The 17,660-nt window shown below is 39.6% G+C and overlaps 1 protein-coding gene across 1 annotated transcript in view; it reads right to left on the reverse strand.

Annotated features, from left to right (window-relative positions):
- Positions 1-361: 361 nt before the first annotated feature.
- Positions 362-17,660, reverse strand: part of LOC106872174 (sialin) — a 77,808-nt gene continuing 60,509 nt past the window's right edge. Inside the window, exons 7-10 of the mRNA XM_014919064.3 lie at positions 13,050-13,199; positions 4,320-4,452; positions 2,826-3,067; positions 362-650 (exon numbers count right to left, since the gene is read on the reverse strand). Coding sequence (XP_014774550.2) covers positions 462-650; positions 2,826-3,067; positions 4,320-4,452; positions 13,050-13,199 — 714 coding nt within the window. The 3' untranslated portion in view covers positions 362-461. The remainder of the gene's footprint in view (positions 651-2,825; positions 3,068-4,319; positions 4,453-13,049; positions 13,200-17,660) is intronic.

Below are 17,660 nucleotides of genomic sequence, written 5' to 3' on the forward strand. Positions count from 1 at the left end.
ACACACACACACACACACACACACACACACACACACACACATATATATATATATATATATATATATATACATATGAATGTACATAAGCATACACACACACACACATACACAGAGAAGGAAACTTGAAACTGATCCAAGATACTCGTTGAGAACAATGAAAACTTTTCATTATCTCTTAATGAGTTTTGTCTCTGAAACAAACCGGGACCCTTGCATCAGAAACTGAATAGTAATGAAATGAAAGAATCTGTTTTTTAAAGGTGGGTGGGAAGGTGGGGCTATCAAATAAAAATGAAACAAATAGATAAGAACAACAATACATAGGGAAAAAGAAAATATGGAATGAGTGGTGAGAGGAAAATTTGTGAATGGTATGGAGGACAGGTTGCTTTTTTTAACATTTTATTTATTTTTTTTTGGTTTTTATTTTACTTTTATCGAAAAGAAAACAATTTTTAGAATCAAACTTTGGATGAATCGGGCATCAAAGGTTTTAAAGAGACTTCAACCACTTTGGGTTCTGTGGAACTGATGCATTTTTGGGACCAAGGTTGAATTTCTCCTGATGCAAAGAGGAAATAAAAGACAGCACCAAAAATATAAATGGCAGCTGAGATGTAGAAAACAATTTGCCATTCTGCTTGGGTTCCCTGCAACACAAAAAGGATACAACGGAAATTGTTAAATGCTAATTAATTAATTAACTAATTAATTATTTAATGTGGTGTTAGTTAATTTAAATGAAATGCTAGGCAGGGGGAAAGTAAACAACCTGTGGTTTATGGATGACCTAAAGCTATTTGCTTAGACTGAGAGAGAAATTGAGAGTCTGACGGCAGCTGTGCAGATGATTAGCAAAGATATTGGCATGGAATTTGGGATCAAGAAATGTTGTGTAATGATTCAGTAAAAGCCATGAGATCAAGCTGGAAAGTGACGAAACTATAAAGGAAGTCGGAGAGGAAGGATATAAGTACCGGGGTATCATTGAAAGAGATAAGATGAATGAACACAAGATGAAAGAAACATACAGGAAAGAGTATTTGAGGAGAACTCGGCTTGTACTCCAATCGAGGCTAAATGGCCGCTATAAGATTAGAGCAATTAACACGTGGGCAGTTGCTTTGATGAGATATGGGGCAGAAATAGTGTCTTGGAAGAAGAATGAACTACAAGAGACAGACTGGAGAACATGTAAATTAATGACAATGAACAAGGAACTACACCCCAAGAGTGATGTGTCAAGATTATATGTAAAGAGGAAAAACAGAGGACAGGGATTGGTGTGTTGTGAAGATTGTGTAAGGGAAGAGGAGAATAGCCTGGCTCGGTATCTCAAGGTGAGTAAAGAAGAAAGGATTGAAGCAGTGAAAATGTGGGGAACTTTAAAAGTGAACTAAGCTGTAGATCCAATATGATTTAAGAAAGACCAGAGAGAGCAGATGAAGAAAATTTGGCAGGACAAGAAAATGCACAGGCAGTTCTTGAAGAATAAAGATGAGATTGATTGGAAGAGAACCTGGCAATAGCTACAGAAAGGAGACTTAAAAGGCCCCACTGAGGCATTAGTGTGCAGCGCTCAAGAACGAGGTCTCAGAACAAACTACTCCAAATATCACATTGACAAAAGCAATGACTCGCCATAGTGTATGATGTGCTCTGAGAAGGGAGAAAGTATAAGCCATATTGTTAATGAATGCTGTAAGCTCACAGAACGCGAATACAAAAGGAGACACGACAATGTGGCCAGATATGTCTACTGGTTGTTGTGTGGTAAAGCAAACCTCGAGAGAGCTGAACAATAATATGAACACAAGCCAAAGGGAGTAATGGAAAATGAACAGTACAAATCTGGGATTTTAACATGCAGTGTGACCAAGTCATAGAGGCAAAATGACCAGATATCGTGATCATCCACAAAGATGAAAAAGAAGTAAAGATAATAGATGTTGCAATACCAGGTGATTCAAGGGTGAAATGTAAAGAAACAGAAAAGTTTGAGAAATACCAGCCACTGCAGGATGAGATAGGAAAGCTATGGGGCATGAGGCAAATAATGGTGATATCGGTGGTAAATGGAGCATTAGGAGCAGTTTCCAAGAGCATTGAAAAACATTTTAAGAATATTGGAGCTGTTGTTAGGCTCGAGGTGATCCAGAAGACAATATTGTTGGGTATAGCTTGCATTGGAAAGTATTGTCTCTTTGAGTGACAGGAGAAGGTACTACTTGAAACCTTTGGTGATTTGTTATTGTCTGCTTTCAAGTAAAGAACAACCGCAAATAGAACAGTGCGAATCAAAACAATAATAACGACAATAACAATTACAATAAAGCTTCCAGTGATAATAATGATGATAATGATGACGATGATGATGACGATGATGATGATGTCATTTATTTAAATAAAGGAATCAAGAAAATAGCCACATGTAGCCAAAACGATTTGTAGCATTGACTCATTACTTGAAATATTGGTTGGATACAGTTGTACATGTTGACCCCAGTATATCACAGGTAGTTAATTTACTTATAGATTTTATAATCAGAATGAAAAACATTTTATTTTCCACACTTCTGATTCTAGCACTTCCATCCATGATTCTCCTTACTAATTATTATAAACCAATCATGGTGAGCCTCTGGGTAGTCACTTCACCGGCTAGAAATAGCAGCCAAATTTCTCTTAAATCACAGGCCACTATTTTTGAAAAAAGCAATGCGAACCACATATATATGGGTAAAAAGTAGTGATGGTCATAGGTGGAATGTCTTTCACCTCATGATGAAGGCTAGCAAAAAAAAAAAAAAAGAAGTAATGCTTACATTTGGAGTGACAGCTGCTGTTACTAATGGTGAGATGAAACCAGTGATGGCAGCAAGGGAGTTTGATATTCCAAACAATATTCCTGCAACTGGGGGAGCAATATCAACATGGTTCACAATAAAACCACTGTACTGAAGCCCAGTCAATGAGACAGCCAATGTGAGGAGAGCAACAGCAACGTAAGGTGTCCGACAGTCCATGTAGCCAAGGCCAATTAAAAGGATTGCAGGAACAATTTTGCCTGAAATTAAAGACAATTAAAAACAGATAAAAGAATAATTTACACAAACAACAACAACAACAACAACAACAACAAAAAAAGAAAAATATTTGTAAACTTTGTGGCTGTTCTTGATTCATTCTAGATTGCTGATACAAATGTATGATCACAGGCTTTCCAAATGTGACCATCCTGCCTGTTTCTTTTTCAGATTTAAGTATCATGTGGCATTTCCCGATGTGTCCTTTTTTTTAAAAGATGGTTGATGTGATTCAAAGAAGACTTTACTGCTATTTCTAGCAAGTCAAAAGACCATATAGAAACCTCCTCCACTGCTTTTGAAGTTTTTTTCACTGATATACTAAAAAGATGGGATGGTCATGGCTCGATTGGCCTTGATCACACAGTAGCAACAGCAACAAGAGAAGCGATAGCAGCAGCAGCAGCACCAGCACCAGCAACAACAACAATAACAACAATAGTTAACTGAAAACAAAGTTGTTTTTCCTGCAAGAAATAGCAGCCAAATCTCTCTTAATTCACTCTACCGCCTTAAAAAGAATGAAGTATATTAGATAACCTCGGATTAAATAATTTAATCCTGTATTTAATCCTGGATCATCTAATGTGGATGCAGCATGGCTGAGTGGTTAAATAGTTGGTTTCATAATCAGGTATCCTGGGTTCAATCTCATGTACCTGGGCAGTGGAGTGGCAGGATACCTAGGTAACTGGGAGACAAGGTGCCTGGGAGACAAGGTGCCTGGGAGACAAGGTGCCTGGGAGACAAGGTGCCTGGGAGACAAGGTGCCTGGAAGACAAGGTGCCTGGGAGACAAGGTGCCTGGGAGACAAGGTGCCTGGGAGACAAGGTGCCTCAGAGACAGGGTAGCTGGATGTCTGGGTGCCATGTACCATAGTCATGGACCAACCCAACTTTGTGACTGCAAGTGGATTAATGGAAACTGTGAAGAAGCCTGTGGAAAGGATTGTACCAATATTTAAAAGGTTCAACTTTGTCACACATTGCGGCATGCATTGTGTCACACTGATTCCAAATGGGGATTATGTTAAGAGGAAACATGTCTGTGGTATACTCAACCAGTTAAATGTCAATTTAATGAGTTTGTTGTTCAGGTGCTTAAATAAGTGTATATGCCTTGTTGAAAGTGATGAAGGTTCGCAGGGTTGGTCACTATTTTTGTCCTAGGTTAGACTAACTAGAGATGATCTGGGGTCAAATAATAACAACAAATCTCAGGTGATATTGTTACCTGTAGCATCAAAAGACCTCCTTGTCCAGGTTGTGCTGAGGTAGTTCTTCGTTCGTACGAAATCAGCAAGAACAGCAAAAACATTGATAAGAATCCAAAGACCAATATAGGGTAAAGCTGATGCCAGACCATTCTGCAATACAAGAATAATGGAAATACAAGTTGTCAGAATTGCCAAAAAAATTATTCTTATGATTTCAGAGAATACAGCTTAACTATTTCAAATGAAATGATAAATATTCCAGTTTTGGGAAAAAATTGAAGCAATGTTTCACTTGTAGTTCTTGTTTCAAAGTAAGTCATAATTAGTTAAAGAACCATTGTGCCAATGGATGTCTAAAGACTATGAAGAAATATTTATTTAATTCCAACAATTTATCATTGGTTTCTAGAAAAGGAAACCTGTATTTATCTAATGAACTTGGAAAACATTGCTGTCTTTGAAAAGTGTATAACCCATGCCAGCCTGGAAAGTGGACTTTTAAATAATGATGATGAATGACAGCTGACATAGTTATGTTTGCTCTCCTACTAATGGGTGGAAACTGGTTGCTTATCTCATAAAAACACAACCAAAGAGATTAAATCTGCAAATAATGTCATTATCTGTGTTAGAGAAAAGGGTTGGGTGGGTAATAATTTGGTAGGAAAGTAGATTTATTTGTGATTATCATGATGGTGTTCTACTAAAATAATAATTGATGTTTATACAGCATTCTTTTTATGGCCATCTCACAGATGTGATAAATGAAAAATAATAGCGTCAGCATAATAGAGGACTTGTCATCATTCCTTGTGGGTTTTTACAAATATTTTACAACCACAAAATATTTACATGGTAGCATGTAAAACATCAATCTTTGAACATTGGGCCTGACGGAGGCAAAGTGGCTGAGTTCCTTTCGAGTGTTGGGCCTGACGGAGGCAAAGTAGCAGAGTTCCTTTTGAAGATTGGGCTTCATGAAGGCAAAGTGGTTGAGTTCCTTCTGAGTGTTGGGCCTCATGGAGGTGATGTGGTTGAGTTCCTTTCAAGCAGGCTTCACGGAAGTGAAGTGGCTGAGTTCCTTCTGAGTGTTGGGCCTCATGGAGGTGATGTGGTTGAGTTCCTTTCAAGCAGGCTTCACGGAAGTGCAGTGGCTGAGTTCCTTCTGAGTGTTGGGCCTCATGGAGGTGATGTGGTTGAGTTCCTTTCAAGCAGGCTTCACGGAGGTGAAGTGGCTGAGTTCCTTTTGAGCGTTGGGCCTCATGGAGGCAAAATGGCTGAGTTCCTTTCGAGTGTTGGGCCTTACGGAGGCAATGACAGAGTCCTTTGATATTATCCCGTGCTTGAGAAGAAAACCTATCAAGCTGAGTAAAATTGCAGTCATGGCAGATGCCAGTGTCACGCAAATAGCACCCATGCTGGTGCCACGTAAAAGCACCCATTACACCCTTGAAGTGGTTGGGGTTAGGAAGAGCATCCAGCTGTAGAAAACCATGCCAAATCAGACTGGAGTCTGGTGCAGCCTTCCAGCTTACCAGCCCTAGTCAAACCATCCAACCCATGCCAGCATGGACAACAGACGTCAAATGATGATGATAATGAAACACTTTGAACAAATATTGAAATAATTTTATTTCAAAATATATTGGCTAATCCCAACACTGATTTGAGTGCTTCAGACAAAACTAAAAATCTTCTTTGCCCCAATATCTAGAGGAAACCTGAGACTTTATTGATTCTCATATAAAATTGATCAAAAATATCACAAAAGTGTTCAATAACGATTGCATTGATGGATTGGAAAATGATGATGAAAAAATTAAAGAATGTGGAATAAATTGCAAGTGAACAAGAAGCTGATAATGATTCAGAGTTTAATAACAGGGGATAATGAGATATTAATTAGCATAATAATAATAATTAAACAAAAATTTCTAATTATTTTATTTCTTCCATGGAGTATATAACAGCCCTACACATTAGATATAGACACAAATTCTTGTTTTTTTTTGTTTTTATCTTAAAATAACTGACTTTGTATTCTACACAAGGTGCATTATACATTGAATAAATATTAATAGTAAACATTTTGCATGTTTCTCCTAATTTTGTAACTCCTATTAGCAAATGAAACATGTGTAATGGTGAATATATCTCTTGTTTTAATATGTAGTTATTATGCATATATACAATTATTATGCGTCTATACAAGGTGTGATGAATAAATTGTCTTCTAAATTACGCAAACATGAAAATAACACTGACATCTCATTTTAACAGACATATTTACCAAAATTACATAAAAATTACATAAAAATGACAATACATCTCATATTTGTAAAATAAGGCATTTTTTGAAACTACATACACATCAACTACAAAAAAGCTAGCTGTGAACTCATAGCTCTATAGGTCATTTAAACACAGGTGCACTTTATGTGTAGATAGATCACCGATGTTGGGCAGACGAATAAATATATGTAAATAATACTTCTTCCTTCTTGGTGTTGATTTTCAATGTTTACTGGTTACTCCAACACAAGAACCAAAAACAAAAAAAAAAGCATTTAATATACAACACAGGCAGTAAACAAAAAATATAATAGAACATAATGGTGACATTTAGTAGAGATAACCTGGAAGTTGTTCCTCTTCGATTACTATCGCAAACAGCTGTATGACCTCATTACTCAATGTCAACAAAGGGGATTTGTCTCTTCTTGGCAATCGATTGCTGATGTCAACAAAGGGGGTTGTGTTGCTTTGGCTATTGATCGCCGGTAGCCCTGCTATTCCTGTGAGTTCCAATAGGCTGGCAGGAATTGCTTGGAATGCAAGCATGGCCCTAAGACCTCCATTCTGGATTTCAGGATGTTCCCTGGGTTAAGAGAGTCCTTTAGGCTCCTCGCCCATTCTGCTATGCATAATTTACAGTAGTTGAACCTGTTAATGCAGGCCAGGATTCTCCATGATATTGTGTATGGAATCCCATTGTCTATTAGCTGCCATACATGGCTGGTTAATGACCTGACGAATCTCATTTCCATTATTATGTCCTCAGATTGACATCCAAATACTCTGAAATGCTTGTATTGGAGCTTCAGGCACAAATGCCAAGCAGTACAGCATGTCGTTTCCAAATTTCTGGCAGAGTGAATTGTGTCATGGTGTTGTTTTTCTCACAGATGCTGCCCAACTGACCCTACTCTATTGTGTAATGTAGTTAACAAAATCAAAAACAATGTGCATGTGTGAAATAAAAAATTTAAAATGGTGACAATTTACCCCATATATATATATATATATATATATATATATATATATATATATATATATATATATATATATATATATATATATATGGGAGAATTTATGAAAAATCAACAGACGAAGACAGGTGGTCATCATCATCATCATCATCGTTTAACGTCCGCTTTCCATGCTAGCATGGGTTGGACGATTTGACTGAGGACTGGTGAAACCGGATGGCAACACCAGGCTCCAGTCTAATTTGGCAGAGTTTCTACAGCTGGATGCCCTTCCTAACGCCAACCACTCAGAGAGTGTAGTGGGTGCTTTTACGTGTCACCCGCACGAAAACGGCCACGCTCGAAATGGTGTCTTTTATGTGCCACCCGCACAAGCCAGTCCAGGGGCACTGGCAACGATCTCGCTCGAAAATCCTACGGGAGCCAGTCAGGCGGTACTGGCAACGGCCACGCTCAAAATGGTGCATCTCATGTGCCACCCGCACAAGAACCAGTCCAGGGGCACTGGCAACGATCTTACTTGGCTTGCCGGGTCTTCTCACGCACAGCACATTTCCAAAGGTCTCGGTCCGTAGTCATCGCCTCGGTGAGGCCCAATGTACGAAGGTCTTGCCTCACCACCTCAGCCCAGGTCTTCCTGGGCCTACCTCTTCCACGGGTTCCCTCAACTGTTAGGGTGTGGCACTTTTTCACGCAGCTATCCTCCTCCATTCTCACCACATGTCCATACCAGCGCAATCGTCTCTCTTGCACGCCACAACTGATGCTTCTAATGTTCAGCTTTTCTCTCAAGATACTTACACTCTGACGGGTATTCACATTGACATTACACATCCAACGGAGCATACTGGCTTCATTCCTTGCGAGCTTACGTATGTCCTCAGCAGTTACAGCCCATGTTTCACTGCCATGTAGCATGGTTGTTCGTACGCATGCGTCATACAGTCTGCCTTTTACTCTGAGTGAGAGTCCCTTTGTCGCCAGCAGGGGTAAGAGCTCTATAAACTTTGCCCAGGCTATTCTTATTCTAGCAGCTACACTTTCAGCGCACCCACCCCCACTACTAACTTGGTCGCCCAGATAGCGGAAGCTATCGACTGCCTCTAGTTTTTCACCCTGGAATGAGATAGAAGTTGTTTCCTGTTTGTTTACAGTCTTTATTGCACCTGAACATCTGCCACAAACAAAAACTAACTTCCTAGTTAACCTGCCTTTGATGTTGCTGCACCTCTTATGTGTCCATAGCTTGCACCGGGTACATCTTATAGAGTTACTACCTACTCCTTTTCTACATACTGAGCAGGGCCATCTACCTGAAGGGGTTTGTGTTTTATCTACCTTCCTACTTATTAGGATTTTGGTTTTAGCTAGGTTGACTCTAAGGCCCTTCAATTCTAGACCTTGCTTCCACACCTGAAACTTCTCCTCTAGTTCTGATAGTGACTCCGCAATTAGGGCAAGGTCATCAGCATAGAGGAGCTCCCAGGGGCAACCTGTCTTGAACTCCTCTGTGATTGCCTGGAGGACTATGATAAATAAGAGGGGGCTGAGGACGGAACCTTGGTGGACCCCTACCTCTACCCGGAATTCATTGCTGTACTCATTTCCAACCCTCACCTTACTGGCAGCATCTCTGTACATGGCTCGCACAGCTCTCACTAACCATTCTTCTATCCCAAGTTTCCTCATTGACCACCAGATAAGGGATCGGGGGACCCTGTCAAAGGCTTTCTCGATGTCAACGAAAGTCAGGTACAGAGGTTTATCCTTAGCTAGGTATTTCTCCTGCAACTGTCTCACTAGAAATAAGGCATCAGTAGTGCTTTTACCTGGCACGAACCCAAACTGTATCTCATCTAAATTGATTCGCTCCCTAATTAGTTGGGCTATGACCCTCTCTGTAACTTTCATAACCTGATCTAACAGCTTGATGCCTCTGTAATTATTTGTATCTAAAGCGTCACCTTTACCTTTGTAGCAGTTGACTATGATGCTGCTACACCAGTCATTGGGTATGACTCCTTCGTGTATCACCTGGTTCGTAATACGGGTGACTAGGCTATAGCCAACACTGCCAGATATTTTGAGCATCTCTGCAGTGATTCCTGATGGGCCGGGGGCTTTCCCGGTCTTCATACTCTTAATTGCTTTATCTACCCTGGTACTATCAACTCGGATAGCTGGTCCCTCTATTGGGTCGACATACGGCAGGCTCTCTTTCTCCCATTCATTCTCTTTATTAAGCAATCTATCGTAGTGGCATCTCCAGACCTCTTTCTTTGCATCCTCATTTAGTGCAAGCGTACCATCATCCATGCGAAAACATTTCTCTCCTACAACATCACTATTCTCTCTCCTACACTGTCTTGCAACACGAAATACCTCGAGTCTTTGGTCCTCACGGCGCAGAACATTGGCAAATCTTTCCTTATCTGCTTCCCCTCTGGCTAAATAAACCTGTCGCCTAGCCTCCCTTCTGGCACATTGGTACAATTCCCTGCTACCACCGTTCTTCCAGTCCTTCCAAGCCTGTTTCTTTTGTCTAATAGCCCTGTCTACCTCCTTGTTCCACCACCACGTTACTCTGGGTCGGGAGGGGACCTTACACCACCCACAAATCTGGTCGGTGGCTTTCAACAGGTTGTCCCGCAGAAATCTCCAATTGTCTTCCACGTTGTATGATGCTATATCCCCTTCTATTTCGTTAAATGCTTCAAGTAACTTGTCTCTAAGTCTCTGTCCGTTTGCAGGGTCTTTAAGCTTCCACACCCTTCTCCTCCAAGCCTGTCTAATTCTGGGCACCCATTTTGCCTTGATCCCAAAGTCGCTAACTACTAACCTATGTTGTGGGGTACATTCTTCGCCTGGGTAGGTTTTGGCATTTATAAGCCGCCCTCTTTCCCTATTTCTGGCGAGGATGTAGTCGATTTGGCTAGAGTGTCTGCCGGAGCGATAGGTGACTAGGTGACTGGCAGGTTTCCTGAAGTTGGTATTGCAGACCATAAGATCGGTTGCATCACAGAACTCCAGCAGTCTGGTTCCCTCCTCGTTGCGGGAACCGAAGCCATAGCCTCCATGTATGCCATGGAAGCCTCCAGCACGACGTCCGACATGACCGTTGAAGTCTCCAGCCACAAAGAGAAGGTCCCTGTCACTCGTCGACGAGGTAGTTTGCAAGAGGGTGTCATAGAATTGGTCTTTCAGACCATCTGGTAGCCCCGGTTGAGGTGCATAGGCTGAGATGACAGTAGCTAATCTATGATGAAGCACTAGTCTGATCTTAAGTACTCTGTCACTTACTCTAACGACCTCGATTACCTTATCCACCCATTTCTCCGTTAGAAGTATTCCTACGCCCCCGACCCCGTCAGTGTTCCCTGCCCAGAAAATATTGTACCTGTGTTCTTTGCCTGTGAGGAACCTCGCAGAACCTCCTCTCCATCTTACTTCCTGGATGCAGCACATAGCTACGCGTCTCCGTTCAAGCATCTCAACAATTTCACCAGATCTACCTTTCAGCGTGCCGACGTTGAGAGTGCCAATCCTAACAGTATGGGTGTTGGGGGTGTGGGCCTGTAGCCTGGGAAGGGGAAAAGCAGTGTCGTGTACCTGAAAAGAAAACTTGCAATTGGAAGAATTCATAAGCAAAACAGTACCTACAACCTGCAAACATTACTCAAACTTAATGCGCTACCCAAAGGTAGGGGAGAGGATGGCCAAGGCCACTAGATGGGTTCCGGGAGACAGCCGAGGATGACAGGATGACAGAGGAATGCACTTCCGGTGGAGGGGGTGGGAGGGCGGGGGTGTACCATCAGCGAGGAGATAGGGCTCTTAATCGTAGATTTTAAATATTTGAGAGACAACAATGCATAAATCGTAATTTTTAAAAGAGCAATGAAATCTAGGTGAATAGAATATATACGTAGCATGAATTTAGGAAGCTTAGAAAATGAATAAGTATGAATTTAAGACAAAAACTGAATTCAATTGAATTTCATGGAGAGAAACAAGATAAATAATAGAGGGCAGACTAAAGCGCGAAGGCATGAGATGTTTGAGGCCGTAAATAAATAAAAATCTCTATCTTATCTGCATCTTGGAGACTTCGTCGTAGTATGTCAGCGGAGAAGAGATTGAGATAATTTAGAATGGATTTCTCATTTATATATAGCCAGAACCTGCAGACCTTAAGGAAAAACTACGAGATAGAGAGAGAGAGAGAGAGAGAGAGAGAGAGGGACTGATTTAGAGAGGATGGAGGGGTAGACAGAGGCATGGCGGGAGAAAAGATCATCATCATCATCATCATATATATATATATATATATATATATAAAGAGAGAGAGAGAGGGGGGACCAGTCAAGCAGCACATCACGCTGTAATTCTTGGGCTGAGAAATCAACACTTAAAAGCCATAATTTTAAGGAGCGATAAGAATTTTTGAATAAAGGAAAATGGGTAGGGGTGGGTAGGTACCGTCAGCGAGGAGATAGGGCTCTTAATTGTAGATTTTAAATATTTGAGAGACAACAATGCATAAATCGTAATTTTTAAAAGAGCAATGAAATCTAGGTGAATAGAATATATACGTAGCATGAATTTAGGAAGCTTAGAAAATGAATAAATATGAATTTAAGACAAAAACTGAACTCAATTGAATTTCATGGAGAGAAACAAGATAAATAATAGAGGGCAGACTAAAGCGCGAAGGTATGAGATGTTTGAGGCCGTAAATAAATAAAAATCTCTATCTTATCTGCATCTTGGAGACTTCGTCGTAGTATGTCAGCGGAGAAGAGATTGAGATAATTTAGAATGGATTTCTCATTTATATATAGCCAGAACCTGAAGACCTTAAGGAAAAACTACGAGAGAGAGAGAGAGAGAGAGAGAGAGAGAGAGAGAGAGAGAGAGAGAGAGAGAGAGAGAGAGAGAGAGAGACTGATGTGTAAACAACAAATGGATGTAAACAACAAATGGTGTAAACATTTGTGGTGTAAACAACAAATGGATGTATTAGCTTAATGCTGGGGAATAGAGAAAGTCTTTGACATTTCGAACCTACGCTCTTCAACAGAAAGGAACACAGAAAGAAATAAGGAGAGAAACAAGGAGAGAAAAAAAAGAGAAGAAAATATAAATGTAGTGGTCAGCGATCTATCATGGCAATATATATATATGTAATTATGTATATATATATATATGTGTGTGTGTGTAATTATGTATATATATATATAAAAGTTTTGGATGTGAGTAAATCTCCACTATCTTCTTGGTTTTCAATTACGCACACACACACACACACACACACACACACACACACACACACACACACACACACACACACACACACATAATGCATACACACACACATACGGATATCTATATATGTATAAGTGCGTGTGTATATGTGTGTGTGTGTATATGTATGCATGTATGAAATAAAATCTCTATAGAGATGAATGTTGAACTTACAGCCGCTATGTCAAACTTTAAGACTTCTTTCATATAGGTTGGTATCCCTGTGAGAAGGGTGTAAACTCCCCAATCAGCTGAGATGTTGCTGACAATGATGGCATAGACTGGCATTGAAGTGAACATTGACAACCAAGGAACCTTCACTTTCTGAAACAAATGAAATCATTTCAATTAGAATCGGATGATTAAGGGATTGCAACACATTTGTGTTGTTACTGTTGTAGCTTTTATTGGTTATGTTTGAATTGTATTGAAACAAAAAATTGATGACAACTCAGTCAACAACAGCAGCAACAACAGCAACAGCAGTAACAGCAGCAGTAGCAGCAGCAACAACAGCAACAACAGCAGAAGCCGCAGCAACAATAACAGCAGCCGCAGTAGCAACAACAACAACAACAACAACAGCAGCAGCAGCAACAATAGCAGCAGCCGCAGTAGCAACAACACCACCAACAACAACAACAGCAGCAGCAGCAGCAGCTACTTTGAGTGGAAAGAACTGCATGTACAATGGGAGAATGGGAGATAGATAGGGAGAATGCTTTTGATATAGCAATGGGGTCATCTGACTGCACAGGTTACAGACCTAGTCAGAATATATATAATGCTTAGCAGTATTTCGTCTGCCGTTACGTTCTGAGTTCAAATTCCGCCGAGGTCAACTTTGCCTTTCATCCCTTCGGGGTCGATAAATTAAGTACCAGTTATGCACTGGGATCGATGTAATCAACTTAATCCCTTTGTCTGTCCTTGTTTGTCCCCTCTATGTTTAGCTCCTTGTGGGCAATAAAGAAATAAGAATATATATCCTTTCATTAATCCAGTCTTCCTTTTCGGAAGTAACAAGGGGTCTATATGGGGATGACACCCTATTCTTAATGGACAGAAGTAGTAAAGTACAATTAGGAAGGCAAAGGAAAAATTTCTTGAGATTTAAAAATAATTAGGACGAAACATTACTATGGGTAAAGATTATCGTAGACTAAATTTTCTTGACACTACTTTCTGTCTTGATACTGGATTATTTGAACCATTTCATAAGCCAAATGATCATACTAAGTACATTAACATAGCATCCAACCATCCACCCTTGATAATACAGGGAATAATTAAGAATATTTCTACAAGAATTTCTAGATTATCCGCTAATAATAAAATTTTCAAATTACATGCAGTTTATTATTATGCAGCTTTAGCTAGGACTGGGTACTGTGAAAAAATTCAATATATTCAAGAAGCTGGCATACACAACATTGTCAATTCTTCTAATAATAATGCACATTGAACACCATCACAATGTTACGGTATGAGAACTCACTCAGATTGAGAATACAGACCAGGAAGAATCGGTCAAGGCAATGAACTACTAACAGAAGCTCAATATAGACACACATGACACAATAATCCAACTGCTCATAACATTGTAAATCGTTCCAATCCTGTACAACACGCTAGATCAAATAAGCTAAACAACAGATATAGGAATCATGATGTCTTCTGGTTTAACTCAATTTTCGATTCGCATGTTTCAACCAAGACTGCTGGAAAATTTTTTGCTGCTTTGGACAAATGCTTTCCTAAATCTAATTGATACCATGCTATCTTTAACCAGCACACTATGAAGGTATCCTATGCTAACTCTACTAATTTAGAGCAGCGTATGTACCACATGAACAATAGTAAAAGTGACAACAGTTCAATAACCCACCTTCTGGATCTAGAAAACATATGCATCTGTATACCAACGAAGTTGTAAACTGCAATGGCCAAATTGTGACAGTAGAAATGATTATGATATAGCTAACACGATAACAGAATTGGAAAATGAAGTCAGAACTGCTATATATGCAAATAGATATGATAAATGCTCATGCAGAGAAAAATCAAAATACCCATTCAAGAACCTCTGTTCTAAATCCTAATTTGTATCAAATCTAATTTTGATTCAACATCTTTTTCTCCTCCATTTTTCTATACTTGTTTATGGTATATTTATACTTATAACTATATATATATAACTATATATATATATATATATATATATGCAAACATATGGCCATCAGGACGTGTATCATATATATATATAATATATAGTCCAAGAGAGTTAGGGGTTGTGAATCCAACCCACTAAGGGATAATATCTATCCAATATACTGCTGGGAGGGTACCCAATTATTATTACACTAGTGTTTTTACCAAATGCAATAAGTGGGTGCAGTTAAAAGGAGGTTTTACCCTAAATTTACATACCAATAAGAAAATGGAGGGGAATATGTAGTACTCTTAAGTTGTAGACACTGTACTATGCTAATTAACCTATTTATTTTTCAACCAAAAGGACAATGAAGACAATATACAAACATATGTGACACACTATGTCATATCAACAATTAAAAATTAATTTTTAATTTTTAATTGTTGATATGACATAGTGTGTCACATATGTTTGTATATTGTCTTTATTGTCCTTTTGGTTGAAAAATAAATAGGTTAATTAACATAGTACAGTGTCTGCAAGTTGATGAGTACCACATATTCCCCTTCATTTTCTTATTGCTATATATAATCATCATCATCATCATCATCATCATCATCGTTTAACGTCCGCTTTCCATGCTAGCATGGGTTGGACGATTTGACTGAGGACTGGTGAAACCGGATGGCAACACCAGGCTCCAATCTAATTTGGCAGAGTTTCTACAGCTGGATGCCCTTCCTAACGCCAACCACTCCGAGAGTGTAGTGGGTGCTTTTACGTGTCACCTGCACGAGGGCCAGTCAGGTGGTACTGGCAACAGCCACGCTCAAAATGGTGTCTTTTATGTGCCACCCGCACAAGAGCCAGTCCAGGGGCACTGGCAACGATCTCGCTCGAAAATCCTATGAAGGCCAATCAGGCGGTACTGGCAACGGCCATGCTCAAAATGGTGCATCCCATGTGCCACCTGCACAAGAGCCAGTCCAGGGGCACTGGCAACGATCTCACTTGGCTTGCCGGGTCTTCTCACGCACAGCACATTTCCAAAGGTCTCGGTCAGTAGTCATCACCTAGGTGAGGCCCAATGTTCGAAGGTCTTGCCTTACCACCTCAGCCCAGGTCTTCCTGGGCCTACCTCTTCCACGGGTTCCCTCAACTGTTAGGGTGTGGCACTTTTTCACGCAGCTATCCTCATCCATTCTCACCACATGTCCATACCAGCGCAATCGTCTCTCTTGCACACCACAACTGATGCTTCTTATGTTCAGCTTTTCTCATGCACACTGACATTACACATCCAGTGGAGCATACTGGCTTCATTCCTTGCGAGCTTACGCATATCCTCAGCAGTCACAGCCCATGTTTCACTGCCATGTAGCATGGCTGTTCGTACACATGCGTCATACAGTCTGCCTTTTACTCTGAGTGAGAGTCTCTTTGTCGCCAGCAGGGGTAAGAGCTCTCTAAACTTTGCCCAGGCTATTCTTATTCTAGCAGCTACACTTTCAGCGCACCCACCCCCACTACTAACTTGGTCACCCAGATAGCGGAAGCTATCGACTACCTCTAGTTTTTCTCCCTGGAATGAGATAGAAGTTGTTTCCTGTTTGTTTACAGTGTTTATTGTGTGTCTATAACAGTAATAAGCATACAATTTGGAGTTGAGTAGAAATTGTACATCGAATTATACATGAAGATCTGAACAAGCACAAAGTTTGTGCAAAGCTTGTTCCCAGGGTACTTGGTAACCAGCTAATTGATGAAATGGGCATCAAAACCATCCTTCACCCTCCATTCAGTCTAGACCTTGCTCTCTGTGACCTTTGGTTGTACCCCAGGCTAAAGGTGAACCACAGGGACAGTCGTTTTATAGATGAAGGAAGTTGTGACAAGGGTCCTTGATACCTTCCTTTTGAGGACTTTTATGGGGCCTTCATGAAATGGCTGGAGTGCCACAACAAGTTCATTGAAGTCAGAGGATCCTACTTTGAAAGAAATTAGCGTTTTCTACTTATTTAAAAATCAATAAATGTCTCCTGAAAAAGTCTCAAAACTTCTAGAATACACCTTCTATAAATATATATATATATATGTATATGTATATATGTATATTTATATATATATATTAGAAGGTTTGGAGGTGATGTACAGGAATTATATATTAGAAAAAAAAAATAAGGTACTCAGATATCTGGATGGTTGTACATTTACAAATTTTTATTAATATGTCACATGATTTTATAAATTAGCACTTGCACCTATTTTTGTAGATTCTCCAGATTCTACTATGACAATCTGGAGAATCTACAAGAATAGGTGCAAGTGCTAATTTATAAAAACATGTGACATATTAATAAAAATCTGTAAATGTACAACCATCTAGATATCTGAGTACTTTATTATTTTTTCTAATATAATTATTAATTCTATTATTAATTGACGATTCCCTGCCCTTATTCTTGTATATATATATATATATATATATATATATATATTTAATTATATGTATTTCTTCTATTTAAATGAATAAAAATTCTTCGGATAGAATAAATGGGTTAATAGAAACCAATATAGCAAAGAACACAAAATAATTGTGGTGTAGTTCCTGTTTTTAAGGCAGGAACTCC

This window comes from Octopus bimaculoides, chromosome 22, assembly GCF_046866305.1.
Source record: "Octopus bimaculoides isolate indiv1 chromosome 22, ASM4686630v1, whole genome shotgun sequence".
NCBI classification, from domain to species: Eukaryota; Metazoa; Mollusca; class Cephalopoda; order Octopoda; family Octopodidae; genus Octopus; species Octopus bimaculoides.